General features: G+C 40.7%; 1 protein-coding gene across 5 annotated transcripts in view; it reads left to right on the plus strand.

Annotated features, from left to right (window-relative positions):
* dpyda.1 (dihydropyrimidine dehydrogenase a, tandem duplicate 1) overlaps positions 1-27,521 on the plus strand; it is an 837,290-nt gene that overhangs the window by 651,428 nt on the left and 158,341 nt on the right. For all 5 annotated transcript variants that reach the window (XM_059648043.1, XM_059648046.1, XM_059648045.1 and 2 more), the window contains 2 exons: positions 13,874-13,994; positions 14,270-14,389. In XM_059648043.1, coding sequence (XP_059504026.1) covers positions 13,874-13,994; positions 14,270-14,389 — 241 coding nt within the window. The remainder of the gene's footprint in view (positions 1-13,873; positions 13,995-14,269; positions 14,390-27,521) is intronic.

Below are 27,521 nucleotides of genomic sequence, written 5' to 3' on the forward strand. Positions count from 1 at the left end.
CAATATATCAGATGCCCTGGCCCATCCTAGGGTTGTTAGATGATAGGCTGGCCAGAACCATCAGTGTCTTGCAAGTGTTATCAGCCCAGGTTTCCTTTTTTTGTCCCGCAAGTGTCATAAAATTCAAGCATACTTTTCTATGCGCATCCTCGACTGGAGCTCCAACTTATACTGGGGAAATGAGCGAGCACTGTGTGCACCACCCTCTCTGAAAAGGGAAACAGGAGCTCTACATGTGTCTTTGGACCCTGGTCTCTGTACAACGGGATCTGCCTCCTGACTGAGGTGACAACATTAGGAACAGACATGTTATCAACAAGAAGTGGGCAACACATCATACACCACCAGGCAGAATGCTTGGCTATGATCACCAGGTTTACTTTATCATGCCAAACATTTCTTTTCCTCTGAAGTCTCCATCTGGCCCAAGACTGTTCAAGAACACAAAGGCTACAGATATGTTAAACAATCTTTCTATCAACCATGATGATAAAATGTGAGGCTGGATGAACACAGCAGGCCAAGCAGCATCTCAGGAGCACAAAAGCCGACGTTTCGGGCCTAGACCCTTCATCAGAGAGGGGGATGGGGAGAGGGAACTGGAATAAATAGGGAGAGAGGGGGAGGCGGACCAAAGATGGAGAGAAAAGAAGATAGGTGGAGAGAGTATAGGTGGGGAGGTAGGGAGGGGATAGGTCAGTCCAGGGAAGACGGACAGGTCAAGGAGGTGGGATGAGGTTAGTAGGTAGATGGGGGTGCGGCTTGGGGTGGGAGGAAGGGATGGGTGAGAGGAAGAACCGGTTAGGGAGGCAGAGACAGGTTGGACTGGTTTTGGGATGCAGTGGGTGGGGGGGAAGAGCTGGGCTGGTTGTGTGGTGCAGTGGGGGGAGGGGACGAACTGGGCTGGTTTAGGGATGCAGTAGGGGAAGGGGAGATTTTGAAACTGGTGAAGTCCACATTGATACCATTAGGCTGCAGGGTTCCCAGGCGGAATATGAGTTGCTGTTCCTGCAACCTTCGGGTGGCATCATTGTGGCACTGCAGGAGGCCCATGATGGATATGTCATCTAGAGAATGGGAGGGGGAGTGGAAATGATTTGCGACTGGGAGGTGCAGTTGTTTGTTGCGAACTGAGCGGAGTTGTTCTGCAAAGCGGTCTCCAAGCCGCCGCTTGGTTTCCCCAATGTAGAGGTAGCCACACCGGGTACAGTGGATGCAGTATACCACATTGGCAGATGTGCAGGTGAACCTCTGCTTAATGTGGAATGTCATCTTGGGGCCTGGGATAGGGGTGAGGGAGGAGGTGCGGGGGCAAGTGTAGCATTTCCTGCAGTTGCAGGGGAAGGTGCTGGGTGTGGTGGGGTTGGAGGGCAGTGTGGAGCGAACAAGGGAGTCACGGAGAGAGTGGTCTCTCCGGAAAGCAGACAGGGGTGGGGATGGAAAAATGTCTTGGGTGGTGGGGTCAGATTGTAAATGGCGGAAGTGTCGATGGATGATGCGTTGTATCCGGAGGTTGGTAGGGTGGTGTGTGAGAACGAGGGGGATCCTCTTTGGGCGGTTGTGGCGGGGGCGGGGTGTGAGGGATGTGTTGCGGGAAATGCGGGAGACGCGGTCAAGGGTGTTCTCGATCACTGTGGGGGGAAAGTTGCGGTCCTTGAAGAACTTGGACATCTGGGATGTGCGGGAGTGGAATGTCTTATCGTGGGAGCAGATGCTGGCGGAGGCGGAGGAATTGGGAATAGGGGATGGACCTGTCCGTCTTACCTGGACTGACCTATCCCCTCCCTACCTCCCCATCTATACTCTGTCCACCTATCTTCTTTTCTCTCCATCTTCGATCCGCCTCCCCCTCTCTCCCTATTTATTCCAGTTCCCTCTCCCCATCCCCCTCTCTGATGAAGGGTCTAGGCTCGAAACGTCAGCTTTTGTGCTCCTGAGATGCTGCTTGGCCTGCTGTGTTCATCCAGCCTCACATTTTATCATCTTGGAATTCTCCAGCATCTGCAGTTCCCATTATCTCTTCTCTCAACCATTGTCAGCAACTTCTCTCTCCGGGATCAATAATATGGTTTCTCAGTGTCATCATAATTGAGAGGTTCTGTAGTCCCATGAAAAATTGAGATGACTTTACTCAATATCACAAGATCAGCTCACTTGCATATTTCTCTGACAGTTTGTACATTTATTAATGATGACTTGGAACCAGTTACTGACCATCTAAAGTACATGTTGGTTGTTCAATATAGGAAGACTGTATCAAAAGGCCTAGAGTGACACAGGAGCAATCATGGTGGGGTTTGCAAGAAAAGGCATTTTTTTTAAATTAAACATCTCCACATTATATTGCAGGTTGCCAGTGACTTAGTGCTGGACAGCCATCTTGTGATGCAGCACCTTAGACACATTGCAGGCATTTCTCATCAATATTAAAGAGAATGAGCGATCAATTGCAGAAAAAGGAATTAGGTAGCCAGGCTATCAGCAGTCCTTATGCTGGCTGACAGATTGACCAACTGGCCAGACACCTTGCAGGTGGAACTCAATGCAGAGAAGTGTGAGATAATGCATTTTGATAGAAAAAAAATGAAGAGCCAATTTTGGCTCAAAGGCATGCATTTGATGGGAGTACAGGAGCAAAGGAACCTTGGGGTTCACATGCATAACTCTCTGAAGGTAACCAGGCAAGTCGAAGCAGTTGTTAAGGAGGCTTATAGGATCCTTGAGTTTATAAATAGAGGAATCGAGTTTCTGGGTGTAATTGAGGACACAGTACAGAGGTTCTTCCCAAAGAAAAGAAAGATTATCTGGGGTGGGATTAGACAGCCATGGCTGACAAAGGAAGTCAGGAAATATATCAAAGAAAAAGAGACAGCCTATAAAGAGGCCAAGATCACTGGGAAATCAGAAGATTGGGAAGGCTACAAAAACGAACAGAGGATAACAAAGACAGCAATAAGGAAGGAGAGGATCAAATATGAAGGTAGACTAGCTAGTAATATTAGAAATGATAGTAAAAGCTTCTTTCAATACATAAGAAACAAATGAGAGGCAAAAGTAGACATCAGGCTGCTCCATATTGATGCTAGAAGGCTAGTGATGGGAGATAAGGAAATAGCTGAAGAACTTAAGTACTTTGCGTCAGTCTTCACAGTGGAAGACATGAGTAGTATGCCAACAATTAGGGAGAGTCCGGGGGCAGAGTTGGGTATGGTAGGCATGACAAAAGAGAAAGTACTGGAAAAGCTAAAGGGTCTAAAAATTGATAAATCTCCTGGCCCCGATGGGCTACATCCTAGAGTTCTGAGGGAGGTGGCTGAGGAAATAGCAGAGGCTTTGGTTGTGATCTTTCAAAAGTCACTGGAGTTAGGGAAGGTCCCAGATGATTGGAAAATTGCTGTTGTAACCCCCTTGTTTAAAAAAGGATCAAGGCAAAAGATGGAAAATTATAGGCTGATTAGCCTAACCTCGGTAGTTGGTAAAATTCTAGAATCCATTGTCAAGGATGAGATTTCTAAATTCCTCGAAGTGTACGGTCAGATTAGAACAAGTCAGCATGGATTTAGTAAGGGGAGGTCACGCCTGACAAATCTGTTAGAATTCTTTGAAGAGGTAACAAGTATGTTAAACCACGGAAACCCAGTAGATGTTATCTATCTAGACTTCCAAAAGGTCTTTGATACGGTGCCTCACGGGAGGCTGCTGACCAAGGTGAGGGCCCATGGTGTTTGAGGTGAGCTACTGGCTTGGATTGAGGTTTGGCTGTCTGACAGAAGGCAGAGAGTTGGAATAAAAGGCTCTTTTTCGGAATGGCAACTGGTGACGAGTGGTGTCCCAAAGGGTTCAGTGTTGGGGCCGCAGTTGTTCACCTTATATATTAATGATCTGGATGAAGGGACTGGGGGTATTCTGGCGAAGTTTGCTGATGATACAAAGATAGGTGGACAGGCAAGTAGTACTGAGGAGGTGGGGAAGCTGCAGAAAGATTTATTCAGTTTAGGAGGGTGGTCCAAGAAATGGCTGATGAAATTCAGTGTGAGTAAATGTAAGGTTTTGCACTTTGGAAAAAAGAATACAAGCATGGACTATTTTCTAAATGGTGAGAAAATTTGTAAAGCAGAAGTTCAAAGGGATCTGGGAGTGTTGGTCCAGGATTGTCTAAAAGTTAACTTGCAGGTAGAGTCCGTGATTAAGAAAGCAAATGTGATGTTGTCATTTATCTCAAGAGGGTTGGAATATAAAAGCAGTGATGTGCTTCTGAGGCTTTATAAATCTCTAGTTAGGCCCCATTTAGAATACTGTGTCCAATTTTGGGCCTCACACCTAAGGAAGGACATACTAGCCCTGGAGCGTGTCCAGTGGAGATTCACATGGATGATCCCTGGAATGGTACGTTTAACGTATGATGAGCGGCTAAGGATCCTGGGATTGTATTTATTAGAGTTTAGAAGGTTGAGGGGAGATCTAATAGAAACGTACAAGATAACGTATGGCTTCGAAGGGGTGGACGCTAGGAAGTTGTTTCCATTAGGCAGGGAGACTAGGGCCCGTGGACACAGCCTTAAAATTAGAGGGGGTAAATTTAAAACAAAAATGAGACGACATTTCTTCAGCCAGAGAGTGGTGGGCTTGTGGAATTCATTGCCATGGAGTGCAGTGGAGGCCAGGATGTTAGATGCCTTCAAGGCAGAGAGCAACAAATTCTTGATCTCAGAAGGAATCAGGGGCTACAGGGAGAGTGCAGAGAAGTGGAGTTGAAATGCCCATCAGCCATGATTTGAATGGTGGAGTGGACTTGATGGGCCGAATGGCCTTACTTCCACTCCTGTGTCTTATGGTCTTAAACAAGGAAACGAAACTACACCTCATTAGTCAGACTGCATTCAGTTCGTCGGCATCACCTTTGACTCTCAGCCATGCACCAAAACAACTGCTGACCATCTGGAGTTTTCCTTCACTGTGCATGTAATGGCACAAACCAATGGTTCTCACATCACATAGACAATATGTTAACACCTCCTTGCACATACAGCTGCACATTCCTACCCCAATCACTGTGTAAGCACCAGGTCACTGCAGCTTACCCAACTTTAACCACATTCTGTCTCACAACCCTGTAAGTTCCTGCTATTATTTTCCCAATGCCCACTGTAGCCCAGCATTTTATCATTGTTCAGTGTGGGACCATCACCATTTTAGAAGCCTTCAGTCATGTGATACATCAGTTTGATTCACTGACACCAAAAGTGATCAGTAATTACCAAACTAAGAAGGTGAATAAAAGCAAAAGCAACTATGGTTGCTGAAAATTTGAAACATAAGGCATGGACATCTGGTTGAAGCACATGCAGCGTATTTGATGCATTGGTTGCAGGCGCATACTGTAGGTCTGAGATTGATGGAGCACAGTGTCCGAAAGCAACATGCCCACACTCATTGCCTGAAGGTTGGTGACAAGCATGATAAGCTGCCTAGTCTTATGTCTGCACTAAACAGCAGGCAGGGCCGAAATACTGTGAGCCAGCTGAGTGGGCAAAGCGCAAAAATGGTGAGGAATGTTCGAAAAGCTGTGGACATTCAATTATTCACAAAGTGAGTGAATGCTAACAGAGCAGGCAAGGAGCCCTGTACTACAGCCTGAGCTATCGTAAGCCAGTTGCCTGTACCTCATGTGCAGTGCCTTGGTATCAGCATTGCAAGAAGAGGTCCCAATGGAATCCACTGTGCAGCATAACAGTGCAAATGCAACCTGTAAGTGGATTGGAGCTGTCCCCTGATGATGTGGAGAGGATGGTATATGTCCATTGCTTGGATCTATGGATATGGGGTTTGTGTAGGAACTGCCAACGGAGTGCACCCTGAGATGTTGGTGCCTAATGTCCAAGATGGAGGTCTGGAGATACAAGTTAGAGAGCTGGAGTTTCCAGGTGTAGTGATTGTAGTAAGGTCAGCCAGGTGGTCCTCATAGAATATGGGTTCCCTGATTCGGGCTGCTAATCCAGAACAATCAGGGACCCCTGCCTGACAGATAAAGACATCCTGTTCACTCTGAGAACTGCCTCTCAGGGAGCTGGATCAGTGTCAAGGACACTCAACATGTACATAGATGGTGATTTGGTGAAGGGATACCGGCCTTTGTGGAGATATTTCACCAGGCACCCCTTCTAACTTTCACGTGGGAAATTCTCTGAAAGTAGTTTTGATTCCATGGGTGGGAGATTGGCAGAGTGCATGCTAATTGGGTAATATTAAATCACAATGAGGGTGATAATAACAAAAGCTCCATTAACACCCCTCTCACCATTCTCCTGCAAGAATCTCATCTCAGCATTTGGGACTTAGTTGGAAAATGCACATTTTTAGCCTCAACATTGAGAACAGCCTCATCTGATATACTGCTCAATTTTCCCAAATTTGTCCCTGTAGTCAGGGCATGAAAAGATTCCATCCATAAAGATCTGGGAAAGGTGGATGTGTGCTTGACAAGTGGCAGCATGTTCAAGTGCCGTGGAGTGGAAGGATAGGTTGAAGATGAAGATAGAAGGGTCAAAGTAAATATCACACTGCGCCACTTGGTTTTTAACAGCTCCTTTTAAATAAGGCTCCATTTGGCTGAGAACCAACTTCCAAGATGCTGTAATAACTTAGGAGAGGCTCCCTTAGCATGACACCAGCCAAATGAGTGAACTTCTCAAATGAATTCTTAGGGTTAATTAATATTTATATTGGCCGTCCAAATGTAACACCAGCACCACATTGCTGAATTTGTCTCGTGTATTGCATATTGGTCTGAAAGAGGAGTAACTTAGAGATTCTTGTTGTTTTGTAGAATGATTTATGATAGATTTACCAGAATGGCAACAATAATTGCAGTTTAAAAACTAAGCAGTTCCTTGTACAAAGCATTTTTGAGATGTTCCAACATGAAAGGCCCTCTCTAAATGCAAATATTGCTAGGATATATAAATATGGTAAAACTCTTGATGCCTCTTGACAGTTGATAATTACTGCCATAATTGATGACAAACCAAATCAGCTCATTTAAGAAGAAGCTACTAGATGTTTTAGTTATCTAGAAAATTGTAGGGAGAATTGTCTTTGAGTTTAAGTTCTGTCAAACAGCTAATTTGCTAATTTACCAGCATTCGGAAGAAATATTCAGTACCAGCTGTTTCGTTCATTATAATTTTACCCAACTTATCATCTGAGTAATTCAATTTTAACTGCTATGTCTAAAATTCAAACTTTATATGGATTTATATAATCTTCATTTTAATGCACATGTGGACAGATCTTTCATCTGAAATATATTTCTTCAGAATATTGGGGTGCACAATACAGGATTTAACATTTAACTGAAGTTTTTCTTAAAAAATACACATTTGAAATGTATAAGCATTTTAGGAACTTCTAGTGCCATCAATCATTGCAAATGATTGCTTATAAATTTAATATATTATAGAAAATATTATAGCCCAAAATATAAGAATTTTAGAAAAATTACTTTAGAAAGGGTTCCCAAAACATTTTGAACACATCTGTTTCATTTGAATGAAAGTAAATATTTAAAGTATAGCAATTTCTTCATTCCAGTAAAGACATTTATTTCATGCCTATGTAAAACCACAATATATTATACATCTACTCAGAACTGATTTTTAAAAATAAAGTTTGTAGAATGATAATTAGAATTAACATTTGTACTTATAAACTTTACCATTCTATAATTGAGAATTCATTTATTCTTTACCCATTACCCATTAAAGATAACATAATGCAAATAATTTAATTGCTAAATCAACTTGTGAGTTGACCTCTATAGCTTGACCGATATAATTGCTGCTTACTGTATATGCTGGGTATTAATAAGAATGCTTCTTCAAACGTTTTTAAATGTTTGTAAATTAATGACTGTCTAAAATATTGAACTACCCTATAATTATCACACAAAGTTTATTGAGGTCTCCGTGACTGAAATAGCCAGCTCCTCATTTGTTGTGCTCAATGCTAAGACTTAGACATAGGACAGTCTAATTCATTTCTAGTACTGCTGGATGTGTCGTGCTGTAGATGAGAGTTGCACCTACATCATGCATGCATTGATAAATTTTGGCATATGGTTAAGCAACTGATGCATTAAAAAACTGGGCAGATAAACCTGTTTCATTTTACATTCTCCTGCTGCATGTTGACAAATTGAAGTCACGCCAGTTTCGATTGAATTGAGCATCAGGATTGGGGGAGGGGGGAATTTTGTTCAGGATGAAGAAAATAGTTGTCTACCATAAAAAGAACAGTGTCACATTTTCTGATTCAAACACAATTGGAATTAAAATCCTAACTATTCAATTTTTAGTCAAGTGCAATGATCCAAGAAGCTATGCATGATATTAAAAGAGCACAGCATAACCATGAAGTGTCCCCTTGAAGTACACAAATGTAAAATACAGATTTACTGCTGAACAGAGCACTGCTCCAACTTCTCGTGAGACATGGATATCTCTCTGTCTGACTCGCTGACCTCCTGCAACTGCCTGTTAGTTATGAGCTTGTTGCAGAAGTCTAATGTTTTGGACTTGGAGAGGTATTGACTCTCTAACAGCACTGAAGGGACCCACAAAAAACAGCATGGCAGCCGAGCTATTCATGTATGGAAAGGTTCACCCACTAGCAATTCTTCAGAACCTCTTCCCACCCTGCCAGAGAAATGGGTCTATCTGAAAGGATACGCATGATGCAAACAGCATAACATTCTATAAGGACAAAGTCAATTCAGGCAATTATAAAGACTCCCCTTCTGCATCATTAGAGTGTTTTTGCCAAAGGCATTCTAATAAACCTACTTCAGTTAGCCAACAGGATATATCCAGGTGCATAGTGCGACTTCAGAACAGTCAGACTCATGGTTAACATGATCTTCTTCTCATGTCAGCTTCAAACAAAGTGTAGAACAAAGCAAACATTGCCCCAGTTCCTAATGCCAATCTCAAAAAAAGCATTTGGCTTTATACGAGCATGATGGTCCTCAGTCAGATGCTAGAGAAAATTGGCTGTCCTCCTTAGCCTCACAGTTGCATATGATCCTTCCATGATAGCCTACACAGATCCATTCAGTTCACTTGCTCTATCTCTGACAGATTTGAGATCATAAATAGGATGAACAGTGCCCCAACTTGTTGTCTGCCCTCCTGATTTATGACTTCCCCTGCTGGTAAGGGAAGTGTGTACTTCGACACACAATAAGTCAAGGAAGTCCTCAAGGCTATTAAGACTGAAAGTCAAACCAAAGGTTCAGCATGTCTTGATTAGAGGACCTCAGATGCTTCCCTCTTTTCCAATACAAAAGACCAGCTTTAAAGTCTCATGGGTCATATTTCCAACATCTTCGTTCTCCTTCACCAGCATAGAGGAGACAATGGCCCAGTGGTATTATTGCTGGACTATTAATCCAGAGACCCAGATAATGTTCTCGGTAATAAGAGCTGAATGAACACAGCAGGGCAAGCAGCATCAGGAATGTTCTGGGGACCCAGCTTCAAATCCTGCCACAGCAGATGGTGGAATTTGAATTCAAAATATATCTGGAATTAAGAGTCTAGTGATGACCATGAATCCATAGCCAATTGTTGGGGAAAATCTCATCTGGTTCACTCATGTCCTTTAGGGAAAGAAACTGCCATCCATACCTGGTATGGCCTACATATGACTTCAGACTGCCAGCAATGTGATTGACTCTTAACTGCCCTCTAGGCAATTAGGGATGGGCAATAAATTTTGCCTAGCCAGCGCTGCCCTCATCCCGTGAATGAGTAAAGGGAAAAAAATGTGTCAAGAAAATGGTAGTTATGGATCAAACTCAATGTCACACCACTGGAAGCAGGCAGCATGTTTGGCTACCATGGAACAATTGTTTGGGCAGCTTGCCTTTTGACAAACTATTAAACATATAAGTGGACAGGCAGCACTAACTAATGCAGACTGACAAAAACAGGCATTGGGAAAACACAAACTGACTGGCAGGACCAAGATGTTTATTTCTTAGGGCATGTACTTATTATTTCTGTACAACATTGCAGTCTGGGCAATCTGCACTAAAAGAAAGCCCAATAACATGCACCTTCCGTTTCTGATACATTCTCGGTATTACATGGAAAGACAATCAATAATTTAGCAGGATACAAGCACAAAGAAGACTTCACCGGCTTGGGATACAAATGGGATGGAAGATCACACGAGCCTCAAGGAAAGGAGCATAGGAACAGGAGGAGGTCATTCAGTCTACTGATCCTGATCCACATTTTAGCATGATCATGGTAGATCAAACATTTCAATGTATTTTACAAACACTAATCCTATAACTCTTTGTGCCATTAATAATCAAAAATTTATCAACCCCAAATTTATATACGCTCAAACACTGAGTTTCAACATCCCCCTAAAGTAGACAATTTCAAAGATTCATCACCCTCTGTGTTAAATTATCCCAGTCTGGAACCTAAATGGCAAACTCCCTATTTTTGTATTGTGCCCACTGGTTCTTGACACTCCAAGGAGGAGAATCATCTTACCCACATCTATTCTGTCCAACTTTAGAAGCATTCTGTAGATTTCGCTTATGTCCCAGGTTTGCCTAAACTCTCATCATGGAACAATCCCAACATTCTGAGAACAAGTCTGCTTGCATTCCATCTATGGCAATATCTTATCTTCTGAGATAAGGTGACCAAAACTGCACACAGTACTCCAGATGCAGTCTAACCAAGCTTTTATACAACTAAAACAGTCATTAACTACTCCTGTGTTCAATTTCCTTTGCAATAGAGTCTAGCATTCCAATAGCTTTCCTAATAGCTTACTGCATCAACATGTTATGCTAAAAGGTACATGTTGGTGTGAGGCAGCCCATGCCAGAGGACACTCAAAGCTCCCATTCAAGGATGCCCTCATTATAAATCATAGTAAGTTGGCAACTCACCTGATGATCAACACAAATGGCGACATAAACTGTAGATAGGAATTTGCCAACGCAGCAACATGTGATTTCAGAAACTCCAAAGCAGATGCTTATCTTACAAACAAGGTGTCAGAACAGATCACCCTGTAACATCAGCAAGTGATAGCCCCATGTGTGGCAATTGCGGCAAACTTTGCCTTGCCAGAATCAACTTACTGTTTAGTGATAAAAAAAATTGGAGCGGGGCGATGGCCTAATGGTATTATGATCACTGGACTGTTAATCCAGAGACCCAGGTAATGTTCTGGGCATCTGGGTTCGATGGTAGATGGTGGAATTTGAATTCATTGTCGATTGTCAGGAAAAACCCATGGTTCACTCATGTCCTTTAGGAAAGGAAATCGCCATCCTTACCTGGTCTGGTCTACATAAGATTGAGTGAGGGCTAGGGTTGGGGTTAAGGTTAGGATTTGGGTTAGGGTTAGTGTCAGGGTTAGGGTTAAGGTTAGGGTTAGGGCTACGACTGGACCCACAGAAATGTGGTAGACTCTAACTGCCCTCTGGGCAATTAGGGACAAGCAATAAATGCTGCCTGGCCAGCAATGCTGTCATCCTGTGAATGAATAAAAAAAGTACAGCATCAGACCTCACCTGAGATTCTGAGACTGCATTCCCATCATCTCCTGTGAATGAAAGAAGGCCAAAATGACCCCAAAACAAATTCTCCCTGTGGAGTATCTGGTAGGATTGATAGAATAGAACAGTATCAGTTACAAACTGTGACCCTGAAACAGGCAGTAAGCATAAACAATGGACAGAAAATGCAGTTTCATCAGCATGCTCACCAATTGGTGAGGTGTGCATTAAGACACTGCATGCAGCCTCCAGTAATGTGCCTATTCTGGGGAATACCTGCAAACACTGATGTGACAAAGTAATAAATGCCATCTTAACTTCCATGAGAAGCTCTCATTTTTGTAGAACAGGCAGAAACCTCGCAGGATTAAATTTTGGTGTCGCCTAGGATTTCTAGAAGGCATTTGAGAATGTACCACAAAAGAGTTTATGAGCAAAAATGGAAAGTTTAACAGAATTCAAGATCATCTCTAAAACGGGTCAGTAATGGACTGGCAGGAGGTTGACAGAGAACAGAGATAAAAGAAACATTCTCTGATCAGGAAGATGTATAAATGCAGCTCTCAGGGGATATGCAAGGGTTTCAACTGTTTACTTAAATAAAGAAAGCGAGAGTTAAATATCTTAAGTTTACAACTGATCCTATAGTTGGAGGCACAGCCAGATGTGTATGCGGGAGCAGGATGTAGATGAAGTATTTAAAATGAGAAAGGGATTCAGTAGTGTGGATGTAGAGAAAATATTTCCCTGTGTAATCCAGAATAGGAGAGCATAATCTTAAAATTAGAACTGGGTCATTTATGAGGCAAATTAGAAAGTATTTTTACACATCAGAATTAATAGAAATCTGAAACTCTTTCGTTAAAAGGCTGTAGGTGTTGGATTAATTAAAATTTTTTGAGTCTGAAATCAATACATTTTTCTGTTGGAGATATTGAGGGATATGGAGCTAAGGCAGATAAATAGAATTAACATATAGATCAGCCATGATCTAACAAAGTGGCAGAACATAACAGAGGGGCTAAATAGCCTATTCCTAGTACTAAGTATTTGTCAGAAGTTGTTTAACATGTTCAGTGGCCTTGAGAGTAACAATATTCCATCCACTGTAGAGAGGCAACTAATGTCACACTTGAGAAACTAACATCGTTGACTTAAAGGTTAGATTGTACAATATCTGCTTTACGGGTGAAAGGAATATTACAGGATGCTGCATGCAGCCTCTTAATCCACACCTCAAGAATGCCACATGCTATGTAGCATCAATAAATGGTGAGCGTACTGATGAAATTGGATTTTTGTCCATTGTTGTGCTTACTGCCTGTTTCAGACTCTTGGTTTATGACTGACTGAAACAAGCTCTATGTATTGGGCAAAGTGCAACTGCTAATTATATACACGGCAATGGTGATCCCACTGCTCCTGACTTCATGTTCAAACCATGGGGCACTGCTGGCCATACTCTCCTTTTCCAAAGTTAATTTTTTCCCCTCACCAGCTGGGTGTTTAGGATAAGCTTCTGAATCATATGGGTAAAAGATTTAGTCAAGGGTCTCTGCAATTGATCTCTGTGCAATGATCCATGGTACAAGAGTGTGAATATAGATACAGAAGTCAGCTATTTATTTCCTTCAGTTTGTTGTGCAACTCATTTGGACCACAGCTTATCTAACTGACTGGTCCATAAATAAGGGAATAAGTACTGTTGTGTTACCACTCCAACCCACTTCCTCTCCTTCCCATCATTGCACACAAATCGTAAATGCTCACGTATAAATAAATGGCACGTGCAAAAATTTAGAGGGTGATTAGTGTACATGGATTTTAATCAAGAACTCAATCCAAGTATTCAAGAGACAGAAAAGAGTTTGGCAACAGAAGAAAGTAGAAGATTTAGTGTTCTTTTCCCCTTGTCATTGGAACTAAGACGAAAGATATTAATTTAAAACGTTTTTCTAAATATATATTGCATAGTAGCCGATCTGAGCCAATCAGTATTTGCTACAGTAGCAAGCAGTACAATTGTTGCTGTTAATTCCATTATAAATGGAGGCTGATTCTTTCAGCTTATTCCGTACACAAGAAAAATGTAATTGCATTAGATGATACTATTATGGCTCTGCTGTTTGCTGCTGTGATCTGAGGATCAAATAATGAGCTGGTTACAGTGCCTTCAGTGTCACATGCAGTGCAGGCAGATTGGCAGCATTAAACTGTGCCAGTCTCTCTGCACAGCTTTATCAGATTAGTTTCTCATCTAGCTCTGTAACTGACCCATTTGAACAGGATCCAAAACTGGTGCGAAACATCTGCCGTTGGGTACGACAAGCTGTTAAGATTCCATTCTTTGCCAAGCTGACCCCGAATGTCGCAGACATTGTAAACGTAGCATCGGCGGCTCAGGAAGGTAAGAGGCTGTAGCAGGCATTGAATGCACAGGCATTCAGAAGCTGCACGGAGAATAAATGCTGTTTAATCTTTTCCTATGCTGGGTTTTCAGTTGTTTAAATAATTCAGATTTAAAATTCTTTTTTTAAATATTACTTTGTGGTATAGTTTCCTTTGCCTGCCTGTGCCACTAACTTTGAAATGACAGTCACCTATTTTTCAGCTATTGCAATACAGTTAAGTCAAAATATATCGATGGATCGGAATTTAACTAACCGCTGCCTTTTCTCACAGGTGGTGCAAATGGTGTTACCGCAACGAACACTGTCTCTGGGCTGATAGGCGTACTTGCAGATGGTACTCCAGTGCCTGCTGTTGGTAGAGACAGGCTAACCACATATGGTGGTGTGTCTGGTAAGTATTGCCCTCATCGCTGCACAGCATTTGCTCCGAGACTATAGAGTCACTGTGAGGCCCATGTAGCAGCCTATAATTTCATGGCAGTACCATTGTTCCAACTAAGCTTATTACTGGTCAGCACAGCTAATACTCATAACAGATCGAGAAGCTTGAGTGTGTGGAATTTCTTTTATGAGTACAACACTGCAACGAACTGGATGGGGAGGAGGCAATGGAAAATTGAAAAGTACCTTGAAGTCCCTATTCCAAAACATTACGTTTGTCTTCTATCCTTTCACATTTTTATCACTCATTAGAAATACAAAACAAACACAAACCTTGCTTTATTCATATATTCTCTAAGTCAAAGGCACCATTTGTATGTATTATTTTCTGATATGAACTATTATGATGGTATCATGATAGGTCCTATTCATATAAATGATCAGAGTCTGTGCTTCCTTGCATTATTGAGACATGGATCAGTGGTAAACAAGGAAGTGTCTTATAAGTTAGAGAAAATTGAGTTCTTGATGCTGAAACAGAATTGTAAATATGTAGTAGGTCAGTCAACATCTTTATCAGACACATCAAAAATCCCAATGTGTTAGTTATAACTTCTTTATTCTTCAACAGTAGCACATTTCCACCTTTTATTACGGTTTTCCAACATGTATATTAATTTTCCATCCTCCCTTACCATTTTCTGCAATGTGTCCTTCACTTAATCTATTTTGTCCAGCTAGGAGCCCATCACATTATCATACCTAACTAAGGCTGTGCAGAAATTAGACCAAAATGTATTGATTCCACTCCTGCTTGGAATGGTACTAGAATTCAAGAAGATGCATTTCCTTCGCAAACCATTTGAAAACATGAATTTGTGTCAGTAAGTGGAGCAAAAACATTGATTTAGTTATTTAAGTAAAGCTTATCTATCCCCCACCTAATTGCTGTAAAAGGAAATGGTACATGAGTTAAAAGCTTTGATCGTACAGTGGAAGTTTGTTGTCGCCTGCCCTACACAAACCTTCAATGTTCGAGTTTGCTTGATGACAACACAGCAGACAATGGAAAATGCCAAGCACTGGCTTTGAAGTACTATAGAGCCGTGGCTTGACATTTCTACAGAATAGAAGTTTATGAGATGCATTATTTTACACCCGGGACTTCCTGCTGCATTCCAGGCAGCTTTGCATTTACCAACTGCTTCAAAATGGTTTAAATGATTTAAATCTTTGAACCGCATTGTCTCCATCCCTCTTTTTAGAATAAATATTGCTCTTAGTCAGCGTATAAAAGAGTCAAATATAGATACTTTATTTCACTGTCATGGCATGCTTGTTCTGCTTAATGTAGCAGCATATTTCACTGAGTTGTTGTAACAGCTGGTCACATTACAGACTAACATGGGGCCAGAGTACTGCACATCAAATTAATTTTTTATAAAATACTTCCTAGAAAGAATGCAGATCTTAGTACTGTCAAGATTTTAGTTTTATTTTACATATTTTCGAAAGGCCAGCCCTTCAAATCTCAGGGGCTGTATCAAGCACTGAGCTGTGAATTTAACCATAGGGTAACTGCTAATGATAAGGAAACATTCCAAGATGAGGCTGCTGTAATACAGTCATTGGATTAGGCTATCAATCACCTTAGTCCTCAGGGAACAGGAAAGGAGACAAAATAGAGAAAAGGGAAATTAGAAAGGGTGGGCATGACTAGAATGCAATTCTTCACTCTCTTTATCTGATAACTATACTAAATTCTGCAGCTTTTAAATTCAAGCCATGTCTAAATACTGCTGGGATTTTAAGGACTGTGTTTCAACTGTATTCTGTGTATAGAATAACAAAGTAAACAATCGTAGTTAATAGAATAGGAGTGGAACAGTAGTTTAACCTAGATTTTTAAAAACATAAAGTTTCTTTGGAAGGATTGTTTTAGCTTGTATTTAAACAAATTTCCAGAAAGATTCTTGACATTTTCGCAGGAACTAAATATTGACAATCATGCTCTGGCAAGCAAAATTGAGCTCGCCGAATTAACACAGTTCACGTCCTTGAATTCATGTTACAACCCAAGCATGAAACTATTATCTCACAACATTAAATTGAAACCCACGTGTGATCTTTCCCCTGAGTTCAGTTTGCGACTACAGACAAAATGGTTTGGTAACAGTGATCATCTGCATTAGGGATTTATCGAGCACCTTAGACATCAGACATATGTGGATTATTTTTAAAGACAAAGTTAGTTATAGTCTTTATCATTTCTATCCCCCATTGACACAAAATTTTAGGTAATGTTTTACATAGCAGCTCTCATTTTGTGGAGCAGGAGGAAAAGAAAACAGTTGATTCCTTAAGCATACTTTGCCTTCAAGACATGATCATTACATCTTTATGAGGCCTTCAGCTTTAGCTATGAAGACCACATACAATGCACTTTTTCAGAAATGTCCTGCAACATATAGAGAGGGTGTGATAGCCAATAATTGAACACTTTTTTGTGTATGTGTCTTAGAATATAGAATAAATGAAATCACATGTTCAAAAAATATATTCAACACTGAAAAGTCACACAGTTTACTGAATTTTATCAACTCCATCTCTTATTTTGACTATTCATGAACATAATTGTATTTAGTAGAAACCAAAAGAATTGCAGATGCTGTAAATCAGGAACAAAAACAAAGTTGTTGGAAAAGTCCAGCAGGTCTGGCAACATCTGTGAAGGAAAGAACAGAGTTAACATTTCGGGTCCAGTGACCCTTCCTCAGAACTGAGGCGTATGTGTGATAATTAAATTTAGATTGGGATTAAAACACTCTTGAGTGGTAATAGCCAAGAAATCAGGTAGAGTTAATGATGCATATTTTCCAATTTTAGTGGAAAAGTTAGACTTTCATTTACAAAATATACTTTCATTCACTTACATTCTTCAATTTGACTTATTTTCTCATTCAAAGTCAAAAATAAAGTATTATTTCAGGAAGTATGAAACAAATGACAGTATTTTTCCATGAGATAACAAGGTGTAGAGCTGGACGAACATAGTAGGCCCAGCATCTGAGGAGCAGGAAAGCTGATGTTTCAGGCCTAGTCTCTTCTTCAGAAAATGTCTTCACCGTAGGATTAAAATTATTTCAGTGACAGTAGGAACTGCAGATGCTGGAGAATCTGAGATACTGCATCCAGTTCTGGGCGCCCTATTATAGGAAAGATGTGGATGCTTTGGAGAGGGTTCAGAGGAGGTTTACCAGGATGCTGCCTGGACTGGAGGGCTTATCTTATGAAGAGAGGTTGACTGAGTTCGGTCTCTTTTCATTGGAGAAAAGGAGGAGGAGAGGGGACCTAATTGAGGTATACAAGATAATGAGAGGCATAGATAGAGTTGATAGCCAGAGACTATTTCCCAGGGCAGAAATGGCTAGCACGAGGGGTCATAGTTTTAAGCTGTTTGGAGGAAAGTATAGAGGGGATGTCAGAGGCAGGTTCTTTACGCAGAGAGTTGTGGGAGCATGGAATGCGTTGCCAGCAGCAGTTGTGGAAGCAAGGTCATTGGGGTCATTTAAGAGACTGCTGGACATGTATATGGTCACAGAAATTTGAGGGTGCATACATGAGGATCAATGGTCGGCACAACATTGTGGGCTGAAGGGCCTGTTCTGTGCTGTACTGTTCTATGTTCTATGTTCTAACAAGGTGCAGAGCTGGATCAACACAGCAGGACAAGCAGCATCAGAGGAGCAGGAAAGCTGATGTTTTGGGCCTAGACCGTTCTTCAGAATATGAAGAAGGGTCTTTTCTGAAGAAGGGTCTAGGCCCGAAACATCAGTTTTCCTGCTCCTCTGATGCTACTTGGCCTGCTGTGTTCATCCAGCTCTGCACCTTATTATCTCAGATTCTCCAGCATTGCAGTTCCTACTATCTCTGAAACAGTTTTTTCCCATTATTTTTTGGAACCAAGCATGTTAGTTCTTGACTAACTCACTGACCCCAACATCATGGAAGCTCATCATATTGGCAGCCACTCATCTCATTAAGAGTTGAATGATGAGCTTGGGCAAATTTCTCAGCAAATCACAGGCATCCCTGGTCATCAGAATCAGCTGGCCAAACAAAGACTGGCAGCTTTTAAGTCCTTAAGTTTTCCACTTAAGGCCTACTCCTCAAGGGATTCACCAGTGTGAAGGTAAAACATACACTCTTCTTTCCCAAATTGGACCATTGCAACCCCTACACAACCTGCCCAGCAAGTTGCCCTCATTTCCCAGCTGGGCATTTAGCCACTCGTTTCAACCACCAAGGAGGCAACTGAACAGGGAAGAGGCCAGTCTGCCTCTTTGCAATGGTGACTGTAGGCCAATCTTCCCAGTCTGCCTTATTGCAAGGCGCTTTAGTGGCCATTAATTGATTATTTACAGGTCTTAATTGGTACTGAATCAAGGTCGCATTGATAATATCCATGCCACTGGGCCAAGAGGCCTGGGTTCAAGTCCCACCTGCTTCAGAGGCATGTAATAACATTGCTGAGCAGGTTGAATAGAAAATAGGTTTAAAATATAGTGCTATATGGACCCTTTAGCCATTAACTTAATTAGTAAGATGACCAGAAGGGGTTTCTCTCCAGGGCTAACTCGTTTCATTATTTCCCCTTCTTGTCACTTCCAGGGAGGAAGCATTGTGCTCATAAATCGAAACTCATAGCACTCAAAATCTGATTGTGATAAATTTAATATGAAATTAGTGACCAATTTAAGTGGATTAACTAGGAGTTAAGCAATAATTGCTGACATCTTAACTTTCATTGATACATTAGCTTTTGTTTAGAATAATTTGCTTTATCACTGGCTTTCCCTTCTCAAGTGAACCCCTTACATTTACACCTGCACTATTCTTCATGATCAGAAGCAGGATAATTCCTGACACATCACAGCTGGCCTGAATACCAACTTTTACTTTAACGTTGGTCTCCAGATGGCCCACCCGAGACAGGTTCACTTGTTCTCTATGGAGAATTTTTCAACACGAACACCAGTTGAGACTGTGATTCAGACTCTAGTTTTATAATCCGAAGCTTGAGTGACACAGCCATCAGTCCTTAGCACATTTTATTTAATGTTCCTTTTATGACTGAATGAAATGGAAATGCTATTTGCCTCCTAGTTGAGTCAGCGTAACAATGTGCAAATTATGACTTTTATTAAGTCTCTAAAATATGGTTCACCATTGTTACTTAATGGTGTCTGGAATTGCTTATTTTATCTGCCTTTGTTATGAGCTCCATTCCATCTGCAAAGTCCTCCCTTCCCCTCGAAATGTATTGACATGTACAAGGGTATTTTCATTCATACTTTGTATCTCATCAGAGCGACTGTACTTCATATGTGAGACAGGACGTGTCTAGGGAGCACCACAGATGAACATTGTCCGTTCGTAATAACACATGAACTGAATGGTTATGAGGACTGGTAACTCTGCCTGATATTTTCCCTTCTCTTATACTAGGATACTAAGATGAACAGTAGAATTCCTTGAGGCAGGCTGGCCAAGATTGGTTGGCTCAGTGCTGGGCACAGATTTAACCATGAACAGAGCCAGGATATTGCAACTATATTTCTGCATTTTCCTTCAGACAACTAACCTTGGAATTAAATATGAAATTACATAAAATTTATTGCACAGGCAGAATTGTTTCAACCAAAGGTCTGCACTGATGTTTATGCTCCGCATGAGCATCCTCCCACATTATTTCATACCATATTCTTAGATCTCATGGGGTTGCGCAGTGGCTCACCATACCAGGGACTTGGATTCAATACAAGCCCCGGGCAGCTGCCTGAGCAGAATTTGCACATTCTCCCCATATCTGCATGGGCTTCCTCTGAGTACTCGAGTTTCCTCCCACAGTCCAAAGATGTGCAGGCTAGGTGGATTAACCGTGGGAATTGCAGGGATAGAGTAGGGGTTGAGTCTAGTTGGAATTCTCTTTGGAGATTGCGTGTGGACTTGTTGGGCCGATTGGCCTGTTTCCACACTTTAGGGATTCTTATTTTAAAAAATCATATTCTTAGCATTTTTTAAAAATTCTTTTTCCATCATTTACTCTGTAAATTCCACCCTTAAGTACATCAATGCTGTCAGCATCAACCGATCTTTGCAATAGTGGGCTCCAAGTTCTAATCGTACTCTAGGTAAAAATATTTCTGTTGATTTCTGAATTGGATTTAATAGTCAATCTAATATTTATGATCCCAAGTTTTGAACTCCTCTTACACAGAAACATATTCTCTGTTCTTGTTCTACCAAAAAAATTCACAATCCCAAAGATCTCTCTTTGGTCATCCCCCAACTTTCGTTGCTCTGTCTTGCTAATAGTTGTAAACTTCCAGATCTGGTATCTAAGCCATTTTCACCTGAAACTGATTGTGATTTATTTATCCCCAGAGGTTCTTGTCTTCTTGACGTTGGAAACAATCTGGTATTTAGGGTCAAATACTTTCCTTCTGCATTAATCTTATTGAAAAATAAGCTGGATCATAAGAGGATAAATGTCAATCAAAAGTGTGAAATGCTGTTTACCCATGTTTAGCACTGATATGAAGATTGCTAACCTCCAAAATTGGATTAATAAAGATTAGCACAATATGACATTAAGAAGTCTGCAGCTGTACAGTCAAATAGAAACATGAATATTTTCCTCCAACTTAAGCCACTTAAAGAACTGGAGCATGTAAATGAGCCACTGAAACAGATACAGAAACAAATAGCACAGAAGTTTATTTGCCTCAATGGTTGGGGTATTGGGTCATTTGTGGTTTTATTACACTGGAGAAGAAGGAGATCAACAAACTAGAAATACAGAACCATATGAAACATATGCCTCACAGCAAATACAACCACAGGATCAGGTCAATTGCATCTGAGTCAGTTTCCTAAATAAGACAGAATATACATGAGGAAAGGTAAACTCTCCAAGGAAGCTTCAACTGAGGTGTGCTCATGAAGTCTTTGAAGAAGAGTTAGGCATCTGCATAAATTACTTATGGCAACATAGGTTCCATAATTAATATTAAGAGTCCCTCCATATGTTCATATTACTAGGATATAAGGTCAGTGACTTAAAACAATTAATGCTTTCTTTCCTAAAGGGATCACAGTCTATAAAATGCAGTAAAACAGCATTATTTTTCAGATTATAATCATTGATTTGCAAGGGTTTTTGCATGTTGGTGCATCTACCTCTTCAGAATTTCTGTTTGCTAGTAATAATTGATTTGGGAGGAGTGAACTAGTTTACTCCAATCAAATTCCTTTTGTCCCATGTTGGTCATTGTGTCTTCAGACCCCTGCTGATTTAACCCTAATATCAATTTGGTATTAAGTTTAGTTTCATCTTTCTCCTTTGAAGTAGTTTGAGATATGTTATTATGTTAAAGCTGCTACATTAAGGCAAGATGTTGATTTTGCTATTTTCAGTTTTTGCCACCTAATAAAGAGGGAAGGCTGTGGACTGCAGCTAGACAATTAAGCACTGAAGATAGCACTATGAAGACAATGCCCTTATTTTAAGCTGCAAAATAACTAGAATTGGGGGTGCACATTTCACAAAGCTTATTTCACAACATGGAATTCTAAGAACTCTGAACAGATGCAAAGAAATCATTGCATTGCATTGGCAAGGCATGGCAAGTAGACAGGCAAGTGTATTAAAGCTGACTAAAGCATTCATCCTTGTGGGGTCAACTCACATGTATAGCCCTCCCAGGCAACGATGAGAGGACTCGCAGCAGACCATCATTTAAATTCTGCAGCCAGTCAGTCCACTTACTTTATTCATGAGGGAATCACTTATAAGGAGTGGTGGCTGAAGTGTCAAACTTCTGAAACAGAGCACATGCACTAACATGTGCCAATTCAAGCAGTCCATGTTCACAATACATAATAATGAAATGCATGCCTTGCACTTAACTTAAATATTATGCCGAATACTAATTTGTCATTTGATTACACTATAGCAGGAAACCAGCATTGGATGGCATTTGCAGAATCAAATATGAAAGTGCGGTAGAAGCTGGTTTGGGCAGAACTACTTGGAAAATGTGAATTTGTTTCTTTAAGAAAAGTTGCAGTTGAGGTATGCTTTGGAAGCTTTGTGAAGTTAACATAAGGCTCATCAGTCTTTCCCACTGCAGTGCTGGTATCGCTCACAATTTCTCAGTGGCTTTTCACTATCTTATGTTGCCTTTCTGCATTGAGCTATACGTTGAAACCTCCTTTCAGGGCAAACCTGTGGAGCAGGCAGCAATTGTCAATTATTCAGGAAATCCTTAGGATGAGAAACTGACTGTCCTTGATCAGTCCAGACATTGAAGCGTTGCTTCAAGATATCAATGGCATGTTTGATCATTGCAGTTGAATCATGAGCTTTGTTGCACTTGTTCTGGTTGATTTATGTGTTTCATAAGCCATGGTTGCCATTCATCCATCTTTATTTCCTTCACATAAAGGCATTAGAGTTAAAAGCTTTGTAAGAATTACAAGATAGCCAACGTGTAACAATTTAAGAGAAGTTCCTTAAACAGGCATTATGCTCCTTATTTACATATGTTAGTGTCCTGACACTGACAAGGGCACCTGAAATTGCTGGTCAGAGGAATTCAGTTGCCCCTGGGCATGATAGTTAGCATCATGAAATTGATTTATAGGTCATAAAGAAATTATGAAGGAACAAGTAATGGTTCAATTATTTTGTGCAACAGGGAATGTCTCACAGTAAAAATTATAGGGCCTTGATGAGAACATTACTCTGTACAATTTTGTTTTCCTGACCTAAGGATTGATATCTTTAAACTGGAGGAAGTACAGCAATGCTCACCGGACTAATTCCTCACTTGGGGGCATTGAAAAGAGATCAAGTAGACCAGGCATATATCCTTATGTTTTGCAAGAAAGTAATCTCATTGATTTGACAGGATAGATGTTGGCAGGTTGGGAGTATAGAGGCAAGGGTCATAACAATGTATCAGCTATTTTCGAATGAGATGAGAATTTTTTTCATTCAAAGGACTGTGAATCTTTGGAATTCCCTGCCCCAAAACAAGAAATAGAAGCAGGAGCAGACCATTACACTCCTAGTTTCTCAAGTTTGCTCCATCATTCAATAAAATCACAGCTTCTCTTCATTTTCACTTTCCTGCCTATTCGCTTTAACCTTTGAGTACTCAATAGTTCAGAAAAACCATTTATCTCAGCCTTAAGTATATTTGATGGCACAGCTTCCACAGTTTTCTGGGATAAAGAATTGTAAAAATTAATGACTTTGTTAAGGAAGAAATAGTCCTTCATCACTGTCTTTAGTGGAAGATGTCTTTTATTCTGAAATTGCCCTTGTTCTACATTACCCTACGAGGAGAATCATAGTCTCAGCAACTACCATGTTCAAGCCCCTTCAGAATATAATGTCAGCCCAATTTTCTCAAAGCTTCCTCATAAATCATCCCCTTCATCCCAGGAATCAACTCAGTGAACCTTTTCTAACCTGCCACCAATGCAAGTAAATCTTTCTTTCAATAGGAGACCAAAGTACTTTCACCAGACTTCAGTACAGTCGTGTCAATACCTTGTGCTTTTAAACAACAGTGTGTATTCCCCCTTGCAATACAAGCAAATGTTCAATTTACCTTCTGATTTATTTGTTGATATAAAAAAGGTGTTGGCTGTTTTGAAAAACATTAAGATAGATAAGTCCCCAGGATCTGATGGAGTCTATCACAGAGTATTGACGGAGATTAGAGGGGAAATTGCTGGGGCCTTGTTTTTTTTTACTTGTTCACAGGATGAGGGCATTGCTGTCTGGGCCAGCATTCATTACCAATCCCTAACTGGCCAGATGGCAGCTGAGAGTCAACCTTATTGTTGTGGGTCTAGAGTCGCATGTAGGCAGATTCCCTTCTTTAAAGGGCATTAGCGAACCAGATGGGTTTTTCCCAACAATTGTCAACGGATTCAAGGTCATCATTAGGCTCTTAATTACAGATTTTAATTGAATTCAAATTCCACCATATGCACACTGGGATTCCAACTTGGGTTCTCAAGGACATTATCTGGGTCTCTGGATTAATAGTATAGTGATAATACAACAAGATCATCACCTCCCCTATGAAATCTTTGCATCCTGTCTAGACACAGTAGAGGTTCTAAAAGCCTGTAGAATGGCCAATGTTGTCCTTTTGTTTAAGAAGAGCAAGAGGGATAATCTGGGAAATAACAGGGCAATGAACCGTACATCAGTGGTATGTCTCTTAGGGACAGGATTTACTCACATTTGCAAAACTGTAGACTTATTGACAATGGGCAACATGGTTTAGTGTAGGGGAGCTCATGTCTGACAAAATTGATTGAATTTTTTGAGGAAGTGACGATGATGATCGATGAGGGCATGGTGATGCAAATTGCCTACACAGATTTTAGCAAGGCCTTTGACAAGACTCCTCATGGCAGGCTGGTACAGAAGATGATGTCACATGGGATCCACAGTGAGCTGGTAAGATGGATACAAAAGTGGCTTGGTTATAGAAGACAAAACAGTAGTAGTTGAAGGGTGTCTTTTCTGACTGGAGGCCCGTGACCAGTGGTGTTTTACACAGATCAGCTTGAGACCCCTGTTGCATGTAAAATATAAAATGATTTAGGGGGCAATGTAGGTGGCCTGGTTTTTAAGTTTGCAGATGACAGAATAATTGGTGGAGCTGTGGATAGTGAGGAGTATTGCTAGAGAATACACCTGTATATGGATAGGCTACAGACTTGGGCAGATGAAATGTAATCTGGACAAATGTGAGGTGATGCATTTTGCAAAGTGTAATGCGGGTGAAGTTTACAGTAAATGGCAGAACCTTCCATTAACATACAGAGGAATCTAGGTGTACAGACCCATTGTTCCCTGAAAGTGTTGAGACAAATGGATAGGGTGATCAAGAAGGCATATGGCATGATTACTTTCATTGAACGGAGCATAGAGTATTAAAATTGGAAAGTCATGTTGCAGCTGTATAGAACTTTAGTTAGGCCAAACGCGGAGTATTGCACACAGTTTTTGTCACCACACTACCAGAAAGATGTGAGGGTTTTGGAGAAGATACAGAAAAGATTTACCAGGATATTGGGATAACAAGGTGTAGAGCTGGATTAACGCAGCAGGCCAAGCAACATCAGAGGAGCAGGAAGGCTGATGTTTCGGGCCTAGACCCCACTTCAGAAAAGCCAGGATATTGTCTGGTTTGTATGGTATTAGCTCTGAGAAGGTATTGGACAAAATTGTTTTCTTTCTTTACCTGAATGTTGAAGAATGAGGGGCAATCTGATTGATGTTCACAAAATTATGAGACACATGGATAGAATAGATGGCCTGAATCTTTTTCCCAGGGTAGAAATGTCAATTACTAGAGGGCATAGGTTTAAGGTAAAAGTAGGAAAGTTTAAATGAGAAGTGAGAGGCTTTTTTTTAAAACACAGAGAGTGGCAAGTACCTGGAATGCACTGCTAGAGGATCTGTTAGAAACAGATACATTTGCAACGATTAAGAAGTATACAGACCTCATAGAGGCAAAATGTTTTTAGTTTAGAAAGGCATCATGTGTCAGTACAGGCTTGGTATAGCAAAGGGCCTGTTCCTGTGCTGTGCTGTTCTTTGATTTTGTTCATTGTTCAATTTGCTGTGTCAGTAGAGATGGTGGTATAGTGGTAGTATCACTGGGTTAGTCATCCTGAGCCATAAGCTAATATTCTGCAGACATGGATTTGGACCCCAAACTGGCGATGGTGAAATTCGAATTTAATAAAACGCCTGGTCTAATGTCTACAATATAACCATTGCCGATTGTTATAAAAACCCATTTAGCTCCCTAGTGTTCTGCAGGGAAAGATATGTACCATCCTTAACTGGTAATCTTTTTGTGACTCCAGACCTACAGCAATATAGTTGACTCTTAACAACTTTCTGGGCAATTATGGATGGGCAATAAATGTTGGCCTAGCATGATGTGCAGATCCCATATACAATTTTTTTAAAAATCTGCATGATAGATTTTGCGCCTTGTGTTTGATCCACTGTACTGCAGCATTCTAATGTCTCTCTTCATTTATGTGTTTTACTTTTCTATTTCTCCAAAGTATAAATGCTCAGATTTCTTTGAATGCCCTTAGATGCAGCTGATTAGGTCCAGTTGACTTGTCAGTGTTTAGGTTGCTCTTTGCTAATTTCTAAAGTTTTCCTAACTTTCTCACCCACCAGGGAGCTTTGCAACATTATATGCCCTTTCTGTCAATTTGATAGCAACCTCAACATTCCTAGTTTGTTACAAAAAGTCATCACTGGCAGAGAGATTTTTTCTTCTCGATAGTCTACCTTTGTTGAAAATTGTGACATATTGCCTTAGATTTCTGCCTTTGCCTTTATCTAAATCTAAGATACTAGTCACAAACTAAAGTTTCTCACTCTCGTTAAATACGAACATCTTCAATTTGAAATCAAAGATAACACTAGTAATTCATATAAAATTAAGGTTGCAGTTTATTGAATGAATTAACTCTACAAAAACGTCTTTAACCACAATGAGAATGTTTTAAAACTTTCAAATTCATTGTCTTCAAAATCTGACACAAAAAGGTCATCAAATTCATTCCAAATCCCTTCAGCTATAGAATTAACATAAAGACCGCAGAGATAGTAGGAACTGCTGATGCTGGAGAATCTGACTTAACATAGTGTGAATCTGAATGAACACAGCAGGCCAAGCATCATCAGAGGAGCAGGGAAGTTTGACAAAGGGTCTCGACCCGAAACGTCAAACTTTCCTGCTCCTCTGATCCTGCTTGGCCTGCTGTGTTCATCCAGCTTCACACCATGTTATCACATAAAGACCCCACTCTGGGTCTAATGTGGCATTGTCACTTACAAAGCAATCCCATGAAACAAATCATTTTGTCTTCACCTATTGAATTGTGTAGCCCACATTCTTTTAATGATCTGATGACAGCAGGTGCTAACAGCATCCCACTACTTAATATTTTCACCACAGAAAATATCAAATGAAGCAGAAACAAAGTTGCTAGAAAACCTCAGCAGGTCTGGCAACATG

Source organism: Stegostoma tigrinum, chromosome 8 (assembly GCF_030684315.1).
Source record: "Stegostoma tigrinum isolate sSteTig4 chromosome 8, sSteTig4.hap1, whole genome shotgun sequence".
Lineage (NCBI taxonomy): Eukaryota > Metazoa > Chordata > Chondrichthyes > Orectolobiformes > Stegostomatidae > Stegostoma > Stegostoma tigrinum.